Source organism: Puntigrus tetrazona, chromosome 14, assembly GCF_018831695.1.
Source record: "Puntigrus tetrazona isolate hp1 chromosome 14, ASM1883169v1, whole genome shotgun sequence".
Taxonomy (NCBI): Eukaryota; Metazoa; Chordata; class Actinopteri; order Cypriniformes; family Cyprinidae; genus Puntigrus; species Puntigrus tetrazona.
In genome coordinates this window covers 16,039,999-16,065,130 of record NC_056712.1, presented here as the reverse complement: position 1 = coordinate 16,065,130, position 25,132 = coordinate 16,039,999, and the positions used below count along the sequence as shown (strand labels likewise).

The 25,132-nt window shown below is 37.9% G+C and overlaps 1 protein-coding gene across 2 annotated transcripts in view; it reads right to left on the bottom strand.

The window, feature by feature from the left end:
• The window catches only part of gpc3 (glypican 3), a 121,469-nt gene that overhangs the window by 56,946 nt on the left and 39,391 nt on the right, over window positions 1–25,132 (bottom strand). For both annotated transcript variants that reach the window (XM_043258019.1, XM_043258018.1), the window contains exon 3: window positions 6,206–6,894. In XM_043258019.1, the coding sequence (XP_043113954.1) occupies window positions 6,206–6,894 (689 nt within the window). The remainder of the gene's footprint in view (window positions 1–6,205; window positions 6,895–25,132) is intronic.

Genomic DNA, 25,132 nt, shown 5'->3' with positions numbered 1-25,132 from the left:
ATGCAGACGATTTTTACATACCATTTTATACAAGGTATGAGGTCAGTACATTTTTATTATTATTATTATTATTTGAAGAAAATATATCGATATTTTTTCAGCAAGGACACATTACATTGACCAGAAGTGACAGTAAAGATAAAGGTATTTTTATTTTATGTCTTTCAAATAAATAATGTTATTTTAAAATTACTATTTAAATTCAAATTCTATTAAAACGGATAACGATTTTCACAGAAATGAACACCACAGAAAAGTATCAGAGACATCATCAGAATAGTCCCTCTGTCATCAGTGGCTTAACCATAATGTTATGAAGCATTTGTGTGGAAAGAAAATAAAAATAATGACTTTATCCAATAATTTGTCTCCTGTGTGTCTTAGTAGCGCTATACTGGAGAGAAACCGCTGGACGCAAATATATGTTGTGTGTATGTTGTTCTGTGTAAGCACCTCTTCTATGTTTATTTACTCTTTGATTTGAATGAATACAGCGTATCCGTATCCTCCAAAACGGCACTATAGGTGACACCATGATGCAGAATTGCCGAATAAAGTCATTACTTTTGTTTTTATTTCTGTACAAAATGCATTCTCTTCACTTCATAACGTTACGGTTGAACTGCCGTTGGCAGATGGAGTATTCTGGCAATGTCTTTTATAGTTTTCTGGGCCTTGACAGTGTTCATTACTTGGCAGTCAATGGGACAGACACAAGCCCAGTTTTCATTTAAAACATCTTATATTGTGTTCCCGAAGACGAACAAAGCTTTTACTGCCTGGAACGACATGGGGGTGAGCGCTTCATGATGAAATGCTCATTTTGGGGTGGAGTAACCCTTCGAACGCAACCGTTTTTAACACCGACGTTTCTCAAACGGGCATTTTGATTGATTTTGAAGGACCATGTGACACCGCAGACTGAAGTAATGACGGCAGTTTTAATAAAATATCAGAGTCGTTTTAAATTGCTATAAGATTAAAGGCCGAGCAGGAGATTTGTCTCGGAAATCTTTCCAGCCTCAAACTTTTCTGATAAGTTTAGATGTCCAGCTGATGTCAGATCCATTGGGAGCCGTCACGGTCGCTCGCTCATGAAAACAAGATGTTCCCCCAGGTGTTCAGTCTGAGAGTCTGGAGGTGCTGTGAGTCTGTGTGAATCAGCGCGGCTCTGTTCTGTTCTCGTCCTCGGTGTCAGGTGAGAAGTAACTACAGCAGAACCCGGCTGCACCTCCTGGTTTACAGCTGCGAGGTCAGAGGAGGAGGAGCTCCGGTCCCTCGGGCACACATTGGCTTCCGGAAAACATATTTCTGCTCACTCCATCACTTTCACGCACCCTTAAAGTATGCTTTTCAATCTTGCTCTTTCTTCCTCTCTCTCTCTCTTTTGTCGCCATTGCTCCCTCGCTTCTGCTCAGTAACTGGTAAAAATAGTCCTTCATAAATCATGCATTCTTTTCCAGAGCAAAGAGAGAGGGGGCACACTTTAAAAGGAGAAATGAGAGAAAGAAAGAGCACATTCAATGAGAGGTTTGATGAGTGAGATGTCACAATGCTAGATAGAACATGGCCACAGGGCTCTTCACTCGGAGATGTAATATCGTTGTTTTACAGAAGAATTAGATTCAGGTAAGAACAAGAATCGTTCTGGAAACTTCTGAAGGTGCTAAAGCCAACAGGATGAAAAATGGTTAACAGCTAGCAGAACAGACACCTCTGAAAAGACGTAGGTTCGGTTCTAATCAAACTGTAGAGATGAAATATTGTTAATCCTACGCAGGGAAATAACTCCTAATGCTTCTGATCAGTTGTTCTTATTTTGGAAAAGTCATTTATTTATTTGTTAGTTTATTGTAAATCAATATTAAATCTTGAGATGTTTATTTTAAACCAATAAATAATATTGAAAAAAAGCTATCTATATTTAAAATTTATTTAAATATTACATTTGTACACTGAATAAAACGTCTAAATAACTTTCTGATAAAGTTTCTTATTTGTTAACTCAATTAGTTAACATGAACGTGAAATTAGTTAACATCTTTATTAATGTTAATCTCAACATAACTAATACATTTTTAAACAATAGTTAATGCACTGTTAACATTTTTATTAACTAACAGCATCAAAGGATAAAAATAAAATGTAAAATGAAAACAAATGAAACGTTCCTTTTTAAATCTAATATAAAAAACCTACTTTTATTACCTGCTGTATATTATAGCTGCAGCAGCAAAAATCTGAAAGCTTATACTGTGTGTCCGAAAAAAATTGAAATGCATCAGTTGATATTTGTTTGTTTGTTGTGATTTAAGGTCAGATCGTTTTATTTTATATAGAAGCCTATTATTATTTATAAACGTATCTGAAGGGTACAGATACATTTTCCTGCAACTGTACACTCTGACAGCTGCGACTGCTAGGGATATTCCTAGGGATTATTAAATAGTCTTTTAACTATAGCAGAGACATGTCCTTATCGTCCATACTCAAATCTACACCTATGCACCTTTGGCTCAGCAGTGGCATTTTGGTACATTTAAAATGTCAATCTTCGCCGAATCCATTCCTCCACGGACCATCCCAGAACACAGGTTATGTCTAGGGAGGAAAATCATAGTCAGCCGGCTCGGATCAGGCCTGCACACAGCACTTTTCGGCAACTGACAGACAAACACACACACACTCACAAACACCATCTTCAGCCTAATTGACCATTCTCCCTGTGACATGTCCTTTGTATCTGGGACGACAGCTGTTGATCAAAGAGAAAAAGGATAAGCGAAGCAAAGAATAAGAGCACAAAACCCCTTTTCTTCAGCCTTGCTCCCTTGAAAAGAAAAACGCAAACAGAAAGAGCTTAAACACAAATAATCACGCACTGGAGTGAAGACTGGCATGGATGTCACAAAGTTTCTGATCGATTCTTGACAGAAGCTAAGCTCTATTGTTGTCGAACTCAACCAAGGACTTTGCTGTATTTGTGAAACATAGCTTTCAAAACGCAAAAACTGTGTGAAAAGGTCGCACACCTACACATGTGCTCTAACCATCGATGTTTGAGTGTATAGATAAAAGCTTCAATGCCACAAACTTAACTATATTTTCACTATTGTGTGTACTTCAGCTGTTTTCAGAGGACTGTGCAATAGTTTTCTAGTGCTACTTTATAAAATGCTGTTATTATTATAACATAATAAATGCTGCTTTTTGTTACATAGAATGCCTACAGTAATAAAATACTATCTGTCCTGTTTCATACCAACTCTGAATCAGTTTGTTTAATTCAAATTATTCTCAGTAATGCTGGGAAGTCAGGTGTGTTACATAAATTAAACTGTTCCATATAAATGTATTTTTACAAAAATGTAGCAAACTAACTAATGTATAGCAAAATATTTGAAGTAGCATTTACCACTTTATCAAGTCATGTTCAATGCAGTCACCCGATCCACAATTCGTTTCATGTCAAATAATACTACTCTGATTGTAAAAATGTATATAATCTGATCATCATTTATATAAAAATTTTATTTTGCTATTTAATGCATTAAAAATACTGCCATTGGTTATTAAACAATAAACAAATAAATAAATAAGTGAATTTATTTTATAAAAAAAGTCAAAGCAAAGAGACATTTTGATGCACATCTATAGGATTGTATTTTGCAAATGTGTGATAGTTCATGCATGACAAAAAAACATTGTCGCCATGCATTAATTAATTCCTGCAACCTCATCTGTTCCCATATTTTATTATATCACTTCATTGTTTTAGTTATATTGTGGTCCTGATATGATTAACTCACTACTACTTCTGATGTGTTCTAATTTGTCCCCTCATTTTAATTTAGCTAAATCTTTGCCACTAAATATTGTTTTTATATTGAATAAAGCTGCTTTCTTGCTAACCAATACATCTAACCACTTCCGCAACAACTAACAACTGTTAGAAAACTATTATTTATCTGATAAATACAATATGGAAGCCCAACTAGTGCTAGACTCAAACTTGAGAAACTCTCTCTTCGACCCGTCCTTTTATTGAGCAATAAAGTAAAGAACAAGCATCAGTGTCAACGGCACTTTACACTGAAGGACGCATTACCATATATATGGAGGTCTGGGTGAACATACAAACACCTGTACTGAGTAAACACAGACTTTAATATCGCATCTCTCCCAGATATCCAGAGCACGGATTTACTGACCGCTTCTAGAACACATACGCAGAAGAGATGTGGACATTTAGATGTGGAAATATTACCATTCTGTGTTACTGAATACATTAACAGGTCATGGCAGCGTGTAGTGAGGTTATTTTTACATGTGCATCACACTGTAGCGCTTTAATGTGAGGTTACATGGCCAAAAGTATAAGAGGTAATAGTTCCTCCAGGACCCTGCTGTTAAAACTTCACAGGAGCCCCATCAAGCAGCTCGATTACCCCTTTAGGAATAAATAACATGTTGGTATTCCTCTTATCAAAGGCCTCTCTGATCTCTCACAAATACTGCGTGAACCAAACAACACACACACACTCACGCACACACACCCACGTCGTTCCAGCATGAACCTAAGGTGGAGCATTTTACACACTGCGGAGGAGGGGATAAGTGGAGATGGAGCTTTGATGAATAATGTGAGTGTATTGCGGTGCGGTAAGCGTGTGTGTAAGTGTCTCGCACCGATGGGAAAATCGGTGTTAAAGTGGAAAGTTCAGCACGTCGTCTCCGTAATGCAAAAGCAGTACAAGCTCCACCATTGCTCACGTTCAATATTTCATGAGCACTTGCCCTCCTGATCTCGCTAACGTACGCTAGCAACTGGAGTGTGTTACTGCTGTTTAAACTCCTACTGCCCCTGCAAAAAGGGCCATCAGTGAGAAAGGTTCATCGGTTTCTGAGGAAATGTTCGGCTAAAAATGTTTTAGAGTGATCTTATGCAAGATGAACATCTGAAATGGTTACAGGAGGAAAAATAAGGGGAGAATTGAACACTTTTCCAGAAATAGCTAAACCTAACCTATCCTGAATCATTTGTAATATTGGAACTTTTGTGGTTACTGAAATGTTTTCCCTATTAAGACCATTAAATCAAGTCGAGTCATTTTTAATTATATACCGTTTTATACAATGCAGATCAAGTTGCAAATGATTTCTTTGGGGAAATAAATGTAGCATTTTTTTTACAAAAGCATTAAAATACAATTCTTCTTTTCAAATTTATTACAATTTTTGCATTTTTTTTTGGGCAAACATAAGCTTAGAAATGCTAAGCTCGTGAACTCCCTTGTAAATTTTCCCATTACCCGTACTGGGCTCTGTGGTTTTAAAACATTTTTTTTTTATATTTACTGCTGTAAAACAATAAATCTTATCCAAAACAAAACCTTTTCTTTACATTATATATGTGTGAACACTGTGTTTATTTATACTTAATGTTTATTATGTATAAATGCAAACACATGCATGTATATATTTAAGAACAATATGTTTATACATTAAATATATTTATATATAATATAAAAAATTAGAATATAAATATATAAAGTGTATATACATATATGTATGTGCGTGTATTTCTATAAAGTTAATAAAAGAAAAAAAAAACGCAGGACACACATTTATTACGCAATAAAAAAAATATTTTGGATATGGTTATTTGCTTGACAGCGTTTAATGATAAGATTAAAGATCCCTAACCAAGTTACCAAGAAGTACCATAATTAAATTGCATTTAAACTGCTGAAAAGTCATGTGCAAACTCCTTTAGCAATAATTGTTCTAAATGTATTTATTTAAATATATTTTCCATAAAAGTACAAAAGCCATCAGAATCTTTACGTAGAATTGAAATTGTGTCGCGTTAGACAGATGAAGAGCTCAGCTATATTTAGGCATGTAAATGTATAACTATATATAACTATATATAAAGAGGTGTACGGTAAAAATCTTGATAGCTTTTTTTATTTTTATCGCCGTAGGCTCTGTTAACAGCCAATCAGGAAACCAGCCAATCAGTAATACTCTTTCCCTGTGAATCGTTTCACTCGTTCTGGTCCACTGACACTGGGTTTGCTGACATGTCTTTGGAGGTTGAGGTTTCGAGGGTGTTAGCAAAATGGCTGAAGTTGGCAAAACGGAGGGAATCGCCTACAGCGCTCAAATTCTCGCCCAGTTATTGAGAGCAAGTGCCACTCACCTGTGCGCTGACTTTGCTTTTGGCCGCCACGGCTTGTTTGAGAGCCTGTCTGATGATGACGTGCAGTCTGAGCACCACGGCCTCGATGTCCTGCTCCCCCTTCATGGCAGCGGCGAGCGAGCCCAGTTCCTCCACGTACGCCCTCCAGTGAGGCTGCACCTCCGCCGCTCCCCCCAGACACGCCCCCATGGTGCTGACGCACAGCGGGCGGCACGGCCGGGCCTCCAGCAGACCTTGACAGTGCGGGCAGTACCAGAGCTTCAGCAGCGAGCGGCCGCAGTCCCTGCCCGCACGCAGGTGCTGTGTGGTGTTGACCACCTCGATGCCCAGGTTCAGTGCTTGCAGAAAGACCCGAGTGGCCAGGAGCGAGCGAGACAGCCTGGTCATCATCATCTTGGGAAACGCCCCGAATGCAGAGGTTCCCCGCCAGGCCCCGCGGAGGCATTCTTCCGAGATGCCCGTCAACGCCCCGTTTCCAAGCAGACGGCGGTAGGTGAAAGGAAAAAGGCGGGAGAAGAAGGTGGAGACCATGTCGTTTACGTTAGCGTCCGAGCCCAGGATGTAGAGGGACATTTCCAGGAATAACTGGGTGACGGCTCCGCTGGCTCCAGCCCCCAAACCAGGAAACTCCTCTCTTAACAGAGTCAGAGTGGAATTACGACCCAGACGGAGGACCATGTCAAAAGCCTCTGAAATATAACAAAGAGATGAATTGAAGAGTGATGACAGAGTCTATAGAGTCCACTAATTCTCATTAAAATGGCACAAAAGCTGTAAGGGCTGTACCCCTTTAAAAGGTAATATGTACCATTGAGGCTGTAATATGTACACTAATATATAAACACACATGAATATATACATACAGCAACAAATACATATGTATATTTATGCATGCAGCCTTTAGAGGGTAAAATTTATCCTCCATCTTTTTTTTTTTTTTTTTTTTGCACTTTTTCAGTTTAGTTGAAAAATAGTCCTAAGTATAAAAGCCACAGACCAGAAAATTAGGGTTGGACCAAAATGGCAGACAATTGGATTACATCAATGATATTGTGTTTTGTGTGACAGACTATAATCCTTTAGACATTTACAATGATTTTGACATTTACGCTCGTTTACATTTAAAGAAAGAGAACTTTATATGAATAAATGATTTCTTAGCGGCTCTCAAGCATAAAATTGGTCTAAACTACACATTCATAACGGCAATAAAAAAAGTAAATGGCTAAATTTCCAGTTCAAGTCTTTATCTTTTGCCTGAGACTTATCTTAGATGTAGCTCCAGAATATATATTATTTAAATTTATACATATACTATTTATACTACATTATAATTTAAATGTAATAATTTTAGAATTATTTAGGTATCATATTTTAATGTGAAGTTGAAAGTTATGTGAATAAAAAAATACACTACTGCTTTGATCTATTCATCAAAGAACCCTGAAAAAAAGGTTTCCACAAGAATATTACATAAACACTGATAATAAGAAGAAATGGTTTTTAGGGCATTAAATCGGCATATTTGAATAATATCTGAAGGATCATGTGACACTGAAGCGACTGCAGTAATGATGCTGAAAATTCAGCTTTGCATTTTAAAATATTAAAACGGTTATTTTGAAATGTAATAATATTTCACAATATTACTGTACACTCAATCAAATAAATGCAGCCTTGGTAAGCAAGAGGTTTCTTTCAAAAACCTTACTGACCCCAATCTTGTGAAAGGTTAGTTTGAAACATCAGCCCTAACAAGACACTAAAAGCTATTTATTTACAAATTTAAAGGCAATTAGACAGTAAACATAATTTTAGGCAACTACACAAAACATAGGCTTATGACCTCCTATAGCTAGACTCTGCCTTAAGAACTATAGCTGCAGCTAAAGTTAGTTACTAAGCTCTTAGCGTGAACTTCACAAATGGATAGTGCAACTTTAACCAGAAGCACCTAATAGTTTTTTATGAGACTACTAGAAACATCAAGCAGGTGTGCTGGAGCAGGTTGGAGCTGAACTGAACACATTTAGAGAGCCCCGAGGTACCAAACCTATTCATTGACACTGATACGGAGAGGTCATTGACAAAAAAATGAAAAGAAAAAACCTTGGATACTCAATAATCCACAGAATCTCTTCCTCACAGATGCACACGAAATCCTAATCCCTGAAAAACGATAAACAGCGAAAAAAAAAGCAAGATGGAAATAAAGCTTCCCCTCCAGATGAAAACCATGATGTCCTTTTAAAACAACAAGGGTGCTTTTCAAGAGCCTTATAGCTTTAAAAGGCACTCATTCATCCGTGCTGGATGCTGTGAGAGAGATGCTGAGATCTCCAGAAAACCGAGCATAAAGCGACGAGACATAATCAGGGACATCTGAAAGCTCTGAGTGAAGCCTTATCAGCACGCGGCCAAAGAGGGATTGCTAGCGAACCCACCCAGGCTACCGGGGAGACCAGAGACGGGAGGCTGAGGGGATCTGGGAGCATGTGGAGAGGAAAAATGAAGGCTATGGGGAGCGAGGAAGAATGACAGAGAAAAGAAATATGAGTGAAAGAGAGGAGAGAAGGGCCTTGGGTTCGTCATCCAGACAGTGTGAAGGTGATTGAGAGGTGGGGAGTCTGCAGAGCCGTGATATAAGCATGCTGCCGAGCAGACTGTTCACAGCCTCACACGTGAAGAGCTCCATCCATCTCTCCCAGGGAGTCCGGCTCTCAGGGGCACAGGATATTACATCAGCACAACACGCTGGAGCAGTTTATGGATCGCACTGATTGAGATGAGATAGAAATCACTTAGCACTATATCACAGCGCAGTTAAAAGTCTCAAGGTGCTTTTAGACAACCCGGAAATGCACTCTCAGTGGCTATGCTCAGAGTAATCTACTACATACTCATATATAATCGCATGATATCTGTAGTATACAGTATGCATGTTGAGCACGGATCATAAAATGTTCTGTTTGCATGGAATAACCAAATGCCCTTATAACTCAACTCGGCTTGGCTTTTTGTATTTTATATAAAATAACGGGAGCAATTAGGGATCAGTTCTCACTATTCTAACTCATTAAAATGCATATTACATACGAAAGCACGCATTAATGTCTTATTCTGCATGACGGTATGTTTTAATCCGGTGCCTTACCTAAAGAACTACCATGCTAACTATTAATAAGTAGCACATCAAGAGTTTGAGGTTATTGTTAATATTCACTTAACAGTGAAAAGCGATCTTCAAAATTGGGACCAATACGAAGCTTTTACTCTTTTTAATTTTCTTCATGGCCGCATAATGTTGCAGAATAGTAATATCAGAAATATGCATTCTTATTATAAAAAAAAAAATCTATATACTACAGCTCAAAAGTTTTACATATTTTAATATGTGATTTATTCCTGTGGCGCAAAACATGTCACATGATCCTTATATTTATTTATCTTAATAACATGGTAAAAAACTGTGTAAAATAGAAGTGGAAACTGTGATATTTTTGTTCATAATGTTTTGAAACATTTCTCATGCCGGGAACTCTTTAGAATAGGGAACACTTACTTACTATTAACAACGACTTTCCCCTCATTAAATTGCTAATATGCTGCTTATTAGTAGTTGATAAAGCTTAGGTATCGCTGTGACTTTAAATCAATGCATCTTTGTTAAATACAAGTATGCATTTCTTTTTAATATAAAGGTTTTACTGACCTAATTGTTTCAAAAAGCATATAGTTCCTAACAAATAAACATTTCAAACAGCAGTCTGACACATAGCTGTTGTGTGACCTATATAACCCAATCACATTAATCTCTGTAACAAATGTTTATTTCACATATTAATCCCATTTTGTGTAAAGAATGAAACCTTTTGGCAGTCTGATAAAATGATGAGTCAAGACGGAGGTTAAATATCTCAGTTAATATTGCCTCGGGTTCATTTGTCACACTGGAAATAGAAGGTCAAGTGGAGCGCATTGCAATGTGGGATACAGCATCTCACGCTGTGTGCTCTGCTTGCACACTGCAAGTTTTGCCAAATACAGCAGGTCACCCGGGTATTCAACAGCCTACAGGAGCATATTTACATACTGTGCGCAAAATACACACTGCATACTGCAGAAATCTTATGCCATATTGAGACAAACAACAGCAAAGCGGCTTAGAAATCGGCCAACGCAGACATACACAGTCAGTGAATGATGCTGGGGTGTGTTTTGCTGAGATTTACCATAGCAGAGTGAGTAATGTGGTGTTTAGGGACACAGTGTCTAGTGCTCTGTGCTGATGTTAGCAGTAATGCAGCGTCTGGGCTGTGTGTGCTTGGACTGGGGACAGAAGGGGGTATGTCTGCGGCTCACGGTGAGTTTACCCGCCGAACAGTCACACACACACACACACACACACACACGCACGCACTTCTTTCTGTGATCAACGAGCTCTCAGACGCACTGAATGCCAAACAGGACTCTCAGGGAGACGCTCTCGCACGTTAAAGAATAACAACAGACACACATAGAGAATGTCACACGCGCGTCAATTCATATGCAAACACATTCATCACAGCACACCAGCTCATGCTGTTTGCAAAAGCGCAAGCATAAATAACTCATGCCTATACACTCATCATATGACAGACAACAGCGTTCATATTTAGGAACAAACATAAACTAAATGTAAAGAGAAATCACTATGACATGAGCTTAAATGCAGTCTAGGGTTGGAGTTTAGATACAGATCTAGACCCAGTCCAAAACCAGATCTCTCAAAACCAAGACTCTGACCAAAAACCTGGTTTCAACAGTTTTTTTCAAGAAGCAGGATGTTCGTTTTACTGAACACTGGATATTAAGCTTGCCAAAAACATAAATAGTGTGCTTATGTATGTATGTATATATATATATATATATATGTATGTATATATATATTCTCGGATATTGTTAATTTTAATGAATATAATTTACAGTGAAACACCTTTTTGGGGGTAATTGAATGCTATATTCTTTATATAGGCTACTCATCTAAAGCTAAATTAATTCATTTGCTGTTTAGACATCAGTAAAACAAGACAAAACTGTTAATTTCTCATTGGCCCTCTTAGCAGCATGAAAACAAAAAGTGTTGTTCAAATCTTGAATAAATTATACACAGAAAGCGAGCATCGTGACAATATTAGAACGCCCCATTACAACAAAATCCTTCACTCAGTTTACACAGTTTGAAATGACTGTTTGAGCGCATATGTGCCATCACTGACAAAAATGAAACATTGGTTGGATTCCATTTAGTATTCTCCTCTATGCGATGCTGAAACATGCATTTATGTATCAAACTACACAACCATTATTATTGATTGTGTATAACATAAATATAAATAAAAATAAATAAATAAATAATAAAAAAATAAATAAATATATATATTTATATATATATATATATATATATATATATATATATATATATATATATATATATATATATATATATATATATATATATATATATATATATATTAAAATACTAAAATAAAATAAATATATTGTGTAATAAAATAAAATACCATAAAGTATTATTACATAATTAAAAATATATAATATTTTAGAAATGGTATCAAATTAAATTAAACCAATTAAATTAAATTAAACGAATAAACTAAATCTAACCTAATAGCAAACATGTACAATATTTGCTTACTGCTGCAAAAAAACATAATACTAAAATTCTGACATGAAATTTAACAGTTCTAAATTAAATGATGCAATCAAAACTTTTCGCTGTCAGTTAACTGTAGAAACCATATTCTTTAAATGCAATTAATTATTCAAGTAAATTAAGTAATATTGTTCAAGAATGTCACCTTTAGTATGATGTGAATGGACCACATTCTTGTCTAAGACCACAAATTAAGCTCCACATCCAGACTAAGAGTCAGATCAAGGCCTCAGTTAAGTGTTCTTAACTCAAAACCAAAATTTCAAGATTAAATCCCTATCTCTAACTGATCTATGTGACTGCTGCCCTCGAACACCATAACGCAAGCCATCAAATACATACGGTCACACAATTTCACTTTTAATCATGCATACACAAAGACTATATTCTTCAGCTCTGTGTTACTAATGTCTTGAGGTGTCTCCTCCCAAATCACCAAGAACAAAAGATGGAAAACGAAAGAGAGCGCTCTGCTTCTTCTCTCTCTACTTCATCAATCTCTCTGAAAGCCTTGTGTAAGGCAGACAAAAGCCACTGTATCACTTACAAAGCCATAGCGGGCTTTAACAGTGGAAGAGAGCGACTCGCTCTCTTAATGCAATGCTGTTTTTGAGCAGAGGGGTCATACAGATCACTGTTGAATTCAGTCTGCTCTTGTTTCCTGCGTCTGATCTGGGCTTCGGGTCCACGGGTGAGTCTGGTATCAGGTGTCCACTAATGGGGCGAGCATAAATGTCTTACAAAAAAACAGAGCAATGGTGAATATGGTGGTTGTGTTTAGTAGACTGGTCCAATAGTAGCCTGACTGAAAATTACCACTGGATGAAAAAGTCGACCGACAAGGAGTTTCTTATCAAGGATAAAACTTCAGAAGATGTTAAAGCGGTTTCATCGTTTGATGCAATGGTAGAAGATACTAATTCTATACTAATTAACTAATTAATAAAATCTGCTCTGTGCCTTAAAACGTGCTGGTAACTACCATAATCACACAAAGAGTATGAAAAAAGTTGCCCATTCATAAACCATGGCCAATTATATCTACAGGGTCATGCAAAACATTAAACAGCATTTAAAGTGACAGTTTACCCCCAAATTGTAATTTTTATTGTTTGCTTATGTTGTTTCAAATGATCTGTAGAACATAATAGAATATATTTTAAAGAATCAATCCTCACATTATTGAATTTTAAAACAATCTGTTAATTTATTAATCCTCATGCTGGCCCTCACATTTATTATCAGTATCTGTAAAACTGCAACAAGTAGCTTGTGCTCGCGTCCTGCTTTTTAAGGTAGAATTATACTGCAGAACATATACGACATTGACAAAAGAGGAAGCTGTGTTTAAATATTACATATACATCACGTCTGTTCTGTGTTGTAAAGAGGAAAATGATATATCCTTTCAGCTCACAAACTAAGTACCTCTTCAATCATGGTTAAGAGTTTAGATAAGAGTTACTCTGCTCTAGGATGTTTCACAGGTATCTGATTTCCAACCACTCAGGTGATTTATCATTAATGCCAATGGATGTGTAACCAAGGAGCTCTGATGCTGCTATATTTATGATCCAACAGATAGATGAACGCAAGCCAAAACTGTTCAGTCATAGAGTAAGGAGTATGCATCAACTAGGGCAGGGTGAGTTATGACATTGCAGGAGGCCAAACTTATGAGTGCAAAGTAATTAAGAAACTCATAAATATGTATGGCATTACATTTAAGTCACTGTATATGATTTGTAAGCTGGCAAGTATTTTAAACACTAGTTACTAGAAGCCATTTGATAACACACAAATCAAACAAACATGCCGCAAACTCTGTAATTGTAAAAGCTTTGTATGTTAAGCTTGTTTACCTTCAATAAATGTGTTTGATAATGTTTGTTATTGTAGTTTGGTCTGTGTGTACTGAAGGGCATGTAAAGGTAGTATTGGAAAAAGGCAGTATCGTGCTTCTCCAAGATCAAACCAAGATCAAGCACAAGGTGTTTTCAAGGTCTGAGAGACATCCCCATCAAGACACTGACCACGTGACCTGCACCTCACGACCCTTAACAATAATGGACCTTTTTACTTTCAAGGACATCATTTTTCTCACTTCCTTATGTGCACTTTAGAGAAATGACAAAAAATAACATTTACAATAATTAATATTTTCAAGGTCAGCATCACAAATGTTTGTTCTTTTTGTTTTTTTTTTACCAAACCCAGTATTGTATTGTATTTTTTTCTTATTCACTTAATTATTCTATTATTGTATTATTTTTTCTGGGTTAAAATTAGATTTCTAAAAAAAATCTGTGTAGTCTCAGATTCCTGTACTAACATGAAGTGGTCTACAGTGGTCCTTTCTGACCTTTAATAAAAAAAAGTAATATCAATATTATATTATTACAGTAATGCGTAACTTAGTATGTTACTATACTAAGCATAGTAACATACTAACATACCTATACGTAACATACTAACATAGTAACATACTAATACAGATTTTGATATTATTCATATTGATAAAATATAACATTAAAATGAAAAAAAACCAAAAAACAAAAAACAAGCGGACTGGGATGGACGTTATACAAACGGTACCCCAATCATTCCTTTACTCCCTGTTTTTATCTTCAGAGAGAAAGCAGAACTGCACTGCTCCTGCTCCACTTTCTGCAGGCCCTTCAGCTATCAAAGCAGTCAGTTTGAAAGGTGAACATTTATAGAAGAGTATTAATTTAGATTAGACTTTAATCAATACATCAATCCAGCGAGTGCTCGCTCTAAACCAGTTGCGTGTTCTGACATATGCAGGGCCGCTGCGGTAATTCAAGCTGCTCAGAAGCGCCGCTCGGACATCCATCAGAGGCCCATACACTCATTATCCCCGCCAGGCGCAGATCATCAATAAATTAGCCATGCAACGAGCCCAATCAATTTCCCTGATGGAGTGTCACCTCTAGCCGCCGGGGAGAGTGATGGGGGGGAAAGCAGTGCCACCTGGCCCTTCCCCCGCCAGACCGCCAAGGAGCCAGGAACCATCAACGCTAATAAAGTCTCTATCTGCCAGACGCGAGGAGCGCTTCATACATCAGCCGTAAGTTATGTGCATTCAGAACGGCTCCATTGATTAGGGCCGAGTTTGTTTGCCGTACGAAGGATGAGGGAGCGTGCGATAACTCAGAGTGCCCGCGTAACTCGAGCGCCACACCTGCGAAGAGGTTTCAAATGGGTGGTCAGGGTCTGGATGCCAGGGGGTGATGAAGTAGAGTGCGGGAAGCTGTAAAAGTGCAATGGCGGAGTGGTAAGAGGAGGATAATATTTCCCGTAAGGGGGGAGAAGGATTTCTGGTAAAGTCCCGATAGTATCGCTCCGGCCACGGACTGGACGGCATTGGGTTACAGGTGAGTGGCTTGGCTGTCAAACAGCAGCAGAGGAAGTGGATCGCAGATCACCCAGGGGTAAGAGCAGATACAGTAAACACTCCTGGCGCCTCCATAAAACAACACACTCACTCTCCTCAGCCTCTCTCTCCACTCCTCACCCATCTCTGTTGCCTGAGAGACCTCTCTCACTCATTGACAAATGGACTTCTGGGAAGATACAGATGACTAACCAAAGAACAGGAACTGCTCTGCTCTGTTTTCTTCTAGATCGTATTATGAGAGAATCAAAGTAGGCCATATAATGTAGCATTTGCACATGCATGTGATATCAACTTAATTTCTCCCTCATAATCCGTTCTGAGCATAAAGGTTCGTATACACCAGGGCGATTACTGCAAGCGAATATCGTCAGTGTTTTTCGCTGTTCATACCCAAGCGAATTTCACTGACAATGAGCCAACGCGCTTAATGGAAAACAGAAATACCCCGGTACACAAGGTGGAGCTGTGCAACTTTTTATGCGTCTGACACTCACTTGTCACACAGAAGAAGAAGAGAGTAAGAAGACACGCTTGTCAAAACCATTCACACGCATCTTTGTGAAATGGCAAAAAAACATGGATATTTCAAGAAGCAGCTCCAGCTCTTTATTTTCAAATACCAATGACACCAGCAGATCTTGACTGCATTTTCTTCGCCTATTTACTTCTGTGTACTCGGCAAGACCGTATTGCGTTTGAGAGCCACCAAGCCGCTTAAGCAGCTCCAAGCATGTGAACAAAAGCAGCAATCTCATTGGCTGGCTAGTATTTAACAACTAAAGATAAAATTTAATGAAGTGTTTTTAACCCTTTGGATGCCGGTGCATTCACTTTCAATTATTCCTGATTTACAGAGAAACCATACATATAAGACTAAAATCTAGAAATCTAGAAATATGTCTATAGACATGAGAAATATATATATATATATATATATATATATATATATATATATATATATAAAAGTGTCTAAAATTATGTAATCCATAAAGCGAGGTACATAATTTCGCTTATATAAAAGCTTGAAGTGTCTATTTATAAATGAACAAATTCAAATCCAAAACGATTAAATGAATAGATTGAAATCAAATACGAATATTATCTGATTATGTAATCCATATCAAACTAAAGGGAGGTACTGTCTGTTTCTGTAGACATCTGTTTCTTAGCATAACTAAGATACAAAAAAAAGAATAAAACAAAAAACAAGATTAATCTAATTTTCATTGTTTTTGAAAGAAGAACTGCTATGAAGAGTTAGCCAGAATTTACTGCAATTTTATATAGAATTTATATAGGGATTTGAAAATTCCATTACTTATTGAGTAACGGAATTAGTTTTCAGACAGAGTAATTAGTAAAGTAATTTAAAACCAATATTGATTATGTAATTAGTAACTGTAATTAATTACTTTTTGAAAGTAACCTACCCAACCCTGGTCCCTGTTTATTAAATGTTTATAAAAGGGTCAGTGGATGCAGTGTTTGGCGCCAGGAACACCGATAGAGTGACCACAGTGACTTCTTTTTCTGAATGGATCACATTGATTTCCTGTTCTGTGACTTTACAGGGGGTAAAGTTGAGTCCAGACTCCAGAGGGGAAAAACCACAACCTCTGTGCTGGACTGCAGCTGCTAAGCTCTTTAACAGTAGATGGATAATCCCAGAGGTCCACACACACCAATTTTTGCTTTATACAACAACCTGGCGCCACTTAATCTAAGTCTCGGTATGGACTGCATTGATTTCTGGATCTCAGAATCTCACTGTGAGCCGGTGAAGATAAGGCAGCACCTACTTTATACATACAGGTGAAATGAGTGAGCGCCAATTAATTTTGACAGACAGAGACCAATAGACAGATAGATAGATAGATAGATAGATAGATAGATAGACAAAACAGACAGATAAATACACAGAATCACATGAATGTACCTACACAGTGAAAAATATAGAATTCTCTAAAATACATATTTTTTGTGTGATTTTTAGATGCAATATGCCCCATATCTAAAAGATTCACTCGCATGTGTGAAAAATGACAAGTCAATGTGTAAGCAAGAGGTGACGTGACATACGTAGGCGGGTGGGAGATGGGCGGTATGTGATCTGGAGGAGAGCAGGTGACTGAAGCGCTCAGAGAACGTGCCAGTTCATGTGGAGAGAGACACTCAAAGCCTGATCTTTAAAGCTCCTATCAAAGGCTGCTGGAGTCAAGTGATGGCAACAAACCAGACACATGAAACACGTCCTGACGAAAATCCACCGAAGTCACTACTGTGACGAGACCTTGCAGCTAAAGCTCCTCAAGACCTTGAAGTTACAAACACACAGCTCTGTCAATTTAACAACGCACGAGGGTCACTGTTAATGGGCTACACTCCCACACAAAACCAGAGCTCCGAGTGAAACGCACACAACATCTCTCTGTTATCACGAGCACAGAGCATTCCACGTGTTTTAACTCAAACGAGGATAAATGAATACGAGCACAACTGAAAGAGGATGCAATAACGGACAAGCTGGAACAGGCGCTTGCTCATAATCAAGAATCCCCTGCAAACGCGCTGAAACGTCTCTCCGCGGATGACCTGTGCCTCCAAATAAACAGAGCTCCATCACTCCCATACTCTCTCCCATCCTCCTTCCTGCTAAACATCGCTCCCTCTGACCAATTATCCTCCCTGCTCAATTCCTACGCAGTCTGATTCAGAAATGTACACAAATATTGCCCGCTGAATGCATATTAATAACAAACCCTAATAAGAGTACTTCACCGATAATGAAGGGGAAAAATTCGTTCCTTTTTGAAGTGAGGTTTTAAAGCGGAGAGATGAGCGAGGGGTTGAATTTTAAAGCGGAGCAGCGAGGGGATAGAGATGTGGTTTGAAGTTCTTGTTCCAGATGTAAGCGAGAGCGAGGGAGTGATAGACGGTGGGAGGAAAGAGAAGAGAGCGATCTGTGCACAGAAACTGGGAGAGACACTTTGGGGTCATCTGTACTTTAAATGTGTTAAAAGGAATACCAGACGCCCTCAGATGAGTATTTCGGTCTGAACTCTTTACACAGAGATCAATTAAAATACCTTGAGCTGACTAACAGCTTCTCGGTCTCATTTTGACGCACAGTAAATTAACTGTTACCCCAATAATCTTAATATTAAAGGTGTTTGGTGTGGTATAATACACTCTTGAGAATTCAGTTGTTTGTACAGATTGTTTCATGTCAAGCAAACAGTGACATACTACATATCTTAGGCCTGCGAGGATGACATCCTGCATTTGTGTCAGGGTGCAAACTGGTCAGAAGCAGAATTACATCATTTTTGGATATACTTTGATCAGTAGGTAGCACTGTGCGAAAGCTACTCGTGTGCCCTCGGGTCAAATGATGTTTGGTCAGAGATTGGAGTGACCGGTTTGATCTGTCGGAAAACTTTTTATTGTTGAATTAATTTATTTTGTGGAAAAATGTAAAAAATCTTGACCTGTAGAAAATGTAATTTGGGTATGCAATCAAACTGCAGACGGGTTATTTTGATTAGGTACACAATTACTAAAAATACTAGCTAAGTACCACAAAAAAAAATCAAAAAAGCATGATAGCATAATATAAAAAACACGATTTTTGAACATATTAATATATAAAATAATAAAAAAATATATAAAAAATATATAAATATAAAATATACTTTTTCAGGAACAAAGCAATCAGTCTCCAAACAAAGTGCACCAGTTGGGAAAAATTCAAGAAATCAAAGCAATACAATAATGAAAGAAATATATTTTAAAAAATAACTAAAACATCAAAAGGTAGTATTCTAAAAGCTATAAAATTATACAAGGATAATTCATATTTCTTACATAGAAATAGAAATGACAAAAAAATAAAAGAAGAAAAAAGAAGTGAAATTATATTGTGCCAAGTGAATTTAAAATAAAGTTAAAAACATTGTAATCCATAGTATATAAAAGATCAATCGGGGGAAAAGAAATAAAAAACACAAATAAATGCAGTGTATGCAGTGAATTTAAGATGAATTTTGAATTGTTAAAATGCACGTTTAAAAAATATTTCTTTCATTTTCTTTTAATTGATTAGCTGGGTATTATGGAGTTTATTGCCCCTTTCAAAATACAACAATTTTAAGTTTATTACTTCCCTTCTTCTATTCGTTAAAGAAAAACAATCCAAAATGGTGTAGATTTTGACGATTTTCACCAAACTACGAGTGACATAAATGAGAAGGAACTGATTCTATTACTCCAGATTGAAGCTCCAAGCTAAAAACTGTCCTTCACATCAAAGTAAAGCAGTTGGACTGGCAAAGGCTCCTGAGGCGTCTTTACACCACCACTCCGTCATGTCAGTCAGCATGTGTCTTGTTTTTGGTTGGCTGTGCACATGAATCAATAATCAACATTCGAGCGGCTAATACGCAGTTTCCGTGATGGAGATTGAGCGCCGCGAGGGGCCCCCCCGCAGCCACGAGCAACTGGAAAAGCAACACAATAGTCTAAATGACTGGTTTGGAAACTTCCTCTGCTGTGTGTGCAGCTCACACCCCCGCAGCTCGGGCTTTGGCACGGCGTCAAGAGACACCGCAAACACATGTGGCAATCAATTCCCACCGCTTTCCGCGATCTAATCAGATTCCTTTCCGAGGCATCCATTAATCTCTAAACTGCAGATAGATCAACTGAAATATGATCGCTTCAGCAAACTCTAAAACTGCCTTACGGTAAAGGTTAGATATACGGAGCAGCTTGTGCCTCATTCTGTCTCGGGATGCAGTGCTGAGATCTATGGATCAGTGTTGCTATATCAGCTCTGATTCACCGCTCGCTCACCCAGCGCAGGCGGGAGTCTGACCGTCAGCCAGGCCAGGCGTTAGTTCTGCTCTGTGAAACAGCATTGGGTAATGATGTCCAGACAGGTGAGATCCGTATCAGTAAACGCGTCTTTGACAGACCTAAATGCGAAGCACACAGACTCTTCCCAGGTGTGGCAGTAGATCAAGAGGCACACTTTTTTCTACTTCAATTAACTTTACAGGAGCTCAGTGGCAGAGCCGGGATCAAACCGTGTCTTTTTTGGCTAGATAGCGGCGCTGGAAAAGGCTCGGGGCTGCGACTATCAGGATCTGATATAAGATCTCACAAGGAGTTATAACTCACCGTTAAAGAGAACCTATTCTCATAAAAAATATGTACCTCTGTGCACTTTTTGTCCAACACCATTTTTACGTGTCTTACTGCACATTTCCCTGCAGTTTCAAAGAGAAATGTCAACAGAATGGTGCTAAAACACAGGTTCAATACGTGAACCCTGGCACAATTTTAGCACATTGATATAGGTACGCATTACTGTCTTTTCAATACATTAATTATCCTGGGACCGTCGCTAAAAGTTAATGATCTATCATTTTAGAATAATGCCCTACACCAAACCCAACCCTAAACCTACCGATAGTGTTAACAAATGGAAAACTGATATAAAAAGGCATTTGTTGATGCAACCATACTACTTTAACATCCTGTTTTGTCGAATAGTAGTTACACGGGATTTGAACCAGAGCTCTTCTCGTCTCAAGTACATCTCCGTAATCCATGAGCTACCGAACAAACTTAATGTTTATGAAAACCCATAGATATGAAGATGGATATATGTGATGCTAAGGTACAAATATCATAACATGTTTTGAAGTCATAACATGATATTTTCATGTGCAATTGTGTGAAAGTTATGTAAATTATGTAAAAATTTATTTGAAAAGGAATAAAGGGAGTTTTAGTGCCTCTAGTGTTCATTTCTTTTGGAAACTGCAGTAACTTATTGGTATGTATTTCGTGTCTCGCAAAAAAATTGCACCGAGGTACGTTTGTGCCATGAGACCAGGCAGGATAAAGAGCAAGATTGCTAGCGTTGAGGCGTTTCAGTGTAGATGAGGGAACAATGTTAGACCTCCTTGGCCTCAATCATCACATCAGCTGCATATTCTTCTGTATTTGCATCCTTGTCTAATCCTACTGAATTAGTCAACTGTGTGTCGTTTATCTTTTCTAAAGGTCATTCCTCCACAATCCCTTTAGCAAAACAACACGGTACATTTTCAAGGTTTGTGCTGATGGGCCTATGGAAGCAAAGCACAATTTTCACCTCTTGGCGGATATGCTGTAAATAAATGGCATGTTCTCCCTGTGAGTCTCGGCTATTTACAGATGATGCCGCGGAAGAGTTTGCACTTCTTTCCCCTTCATCCTGTCTGACGCCGAGGAAAGAATCTCATTTCTGTAATTCCCAAAAAATGTCAAAGGCTACCAGCTTTGTGGGAATGGATATCCCTGTTTAAAAAAACACTGCTATACCCTGTGAATTGCATGGCTGTAGATGGGTTAGAGCCGGTTTTTTGCTGGTCTAGCTGCTAATGACATTTAGTGACTCCTTTCTGTCATTATGTGGTGCCTGACTGTTTTCAGCACTAATACAAAATTCTTGCAAAAGAAATGTTCGCTAAGCATCAAAGGTTAGATCGATTTTTTTAAGATTGTGTTGCACAAATGTAGATTCCAATAGAAAATAGTTATTTTAAATTACAGTAATATTTCACAATATTATTTTTTAATCAAATGTTGCCTTGATGAGCACCAGAAAGTTAAATGTTGAAAATAATCTTAATGACTTTTTAGCAGTTGTTTGATCTGATTATAGTAGTATCGTACATTCCTTGTTTCACCGTCAGAGTTCAGCACATTAAAACAAAGTCAGAAGCTAAATATAAGCACTTACAATTAAAGAAACATTAGTTATAATATTAATATTAATTTAACACATTTTGGCTGAAAAAGTTATTAAATCATTTAATGAAATCATTATAACATTTTATGTTTATTAATAATTTATATATCATTTAAATAATTTCATAAATTTGTTCTATATTATTATGTTTTATTAACATTTTGGTCACACAATTAGCTGCTTATTAATAGTTAGAAAGGAAGCTGTTAGCTTTAAGTATATAGAATGTGGTCATGCATAAAATGTGCTTTAGAAATATTAATAAACAGCCAATATGTTAATAATAGGCATGCTAAATAGTAAGAAATTGTAAACTTGCATGCAAAGAAAACATGACAAAAGAGAGTTTTTGATTCATTGAGTTGAGTCCATTCAGTCCGATTCATATACGACTTGTTCAGTTTTATGAAGCAGCTTGACTGATTCACTGAATGGATTTGACTCACGTAATGATTCATTTTTTCAAAAAAATCAATTTTCAAAATTCCCTAATGGACCAGTGAATCCACCAGCATAAAACTGTCTAAGTAGTTCATCTAGTGAACATCTGCAGGTCTTTCAGCAGTGATACCAGCAGCAGGGCCTGGGGAAAATTCTAGGAAAAGCTCTAAATGTAAACATTTCCTCTTTAAACTGAACTCAAAGCTTTTCAGAGCCGATCGTCTGCTTTCGCTGTCACTGCTAGTGTGTTTGTGTGGAGGAAAGAGATAAGAGAGGCGTGCCACCCACCGCTGCGGTGTCTGCTCGACGACGGACCTCTCTGTTAGTTGGTTTGTTTTTGTCTCTAGTTTGTTAGCTCTGTCCTTGATGTGCTTCACACAGAAGCACCCCGGGATCCTCCGCCTCATCAGGTGCAGCTCTGATCAAAGGCTGACGCGAATGCCGCGCTCCTCCCTCTCCCTCTCTTACGATTGCTTTTCATTCCTTTCTTCTTATGTCTGTTCATTTGCATCATCCTATTCTCTTAGACACGCACTACGTTTCAGGTCTCCTAACTCCCATTTTACCTTATTTCTCCTACCTTTGTTCACACAACAATCCTTCTTAAGAGAAAACATCGTCTTTGAAAGGAAATATAAATGCGGTGTTGAGAAGCACATGCTGACGGAAGTTATAAATCTAATGACTACAGGCCTGTTCACGCCAGGGATAAAACCTATAAGAACCACTATAATGTTTTACGTAATCATTCTGAATCTTAAGGAATTCAATTGTAGGAATTGCTTTCAAAATTATTTTTTCCAGCTTATGAACTATACATCCATGACGCAGTTGTTGTCTACACCTCAAGATCTTGGTGGATTCTGATTGGCTGTATGTTTCTATCATTATCATTACCTCCAAAATAAATAAAAAATTCTGAAAGTGTTTCCAATAATATTGTGTCTCTGTTTCATTATTGTTACAGCTGTGGTCTTACTCTTTTAAATGTACGATTATTTTTTTGGTTACATTTATTATTCTTGGTGTGAATGAAACTTCTAAAACACATCACACAATTATCCAAAACAAAATAAGTCACAAATGTGCTGTATAATATTAAGAAATTTGTAAGCGTTTTATTTACATTTCACCAGTATTTTGAATTGTACACTGCATTGCATTTTGTTTTAGAGTTCAATCAACGGATAATGTCCTGTGCAATAAGCTTTACCAGGTGAGCAAGTTTAATATGTCAGAAAAGCCATATATATGGAGCTGGCTATGTGAGGTAAAGCTTAAAATGTATTTCTTTCACAAATCATGCACTAAAAGCTTTTCGAGGTCATAACATAACAGTATTGTGCACTGAATTAACCTGCCCCCTCATAATTGGAAAGATTAATTGTTGGTGTGTAATTTCCCCTAACGTTTATTTCTGCTTAAGTATTATTTTTGAGTTTTGTAAAACAGCAGGTATGCTTTTCCAGGGAGCCTAGGTTGGTTCGTCCCCTATACGCCTCAAATCCCCTGGAATTCTTCTCGACATAATGCCCCAACGTCCCTCATTACGTCCTTCCCATCGTCCCCGAGTGCTCACCTCAGCAATACATACATTATTATGAGGACTTCTGTCAGCTACACAATAGAAACATCCCTACTTTTAATCATAGCCCCAGCCAGCTGGGAGAGAGCCTCCTTCACCCCTCCACCCTCTCCTCCCTTCTCATGTTTCTTCTTTTTTTCTTGTTCTATCCATTCATCTCCCTCCCTCTCTCTCTCTCTCCCAGAAGTCGTAGTGATGAATAGTTCAGCGCTGGCATCTGATGCCCACCAGCAAGAGGCAAGGCCCTTTTCAACAGCTCTCCTGGATCAGGAGGGGAAAAGAGATTAATTAATCCGGCAGACTGGGAGGCAGGACACTTTGGGTATAGAGTTTGTGTGTGTGCACGGAGGCTGATGAGCTCTTTAAATAAACGCCACAAGGGTACACACCAGAGCAGCCAGAGGCAGGGCATATGAGACCGTCCTTGACCTCCCAACACACACACACACTCCCAAACTGTTCCCTCAGAGACTCCTGCCTCACAAACCCACAGTCCACCGCTGATTTTCAGCCCAGACTTTGGGGGGGAGGGTAATGTGCCTGGGTCTGCTCTTAAATGCACACCGTGCCTCTGTGCACCTACATTACCACGCCATATGATACTGTACGGAGGAGGTAAATGATGTCATCATTCTGACCGCTGCCATGTCCTTCAGGCCAGCTGAACAGACCTGTTTACCTGCCGCTGACGGAGTGGTAATGTTAGGAGATGACACTTTTTACAACAACAACAAAAAATGCATTGAGTCCTTATCTAACCTAAACACGCAGTGATGGTGTTCAGTGGATCTAACATACATGCATGAAACAAAGAGTGTAAAAGAATATCATGGTACACTGTTATATATGACAGTCAGGTAACCAAGAGTTTAATGTGGCAATATCTAACTCAGCTCACTGGTCTGGTTTTGATTCATGCACTTTTTTTTGCATGCTCGAAAATCGAAAAGTAATAATACATCATTTTG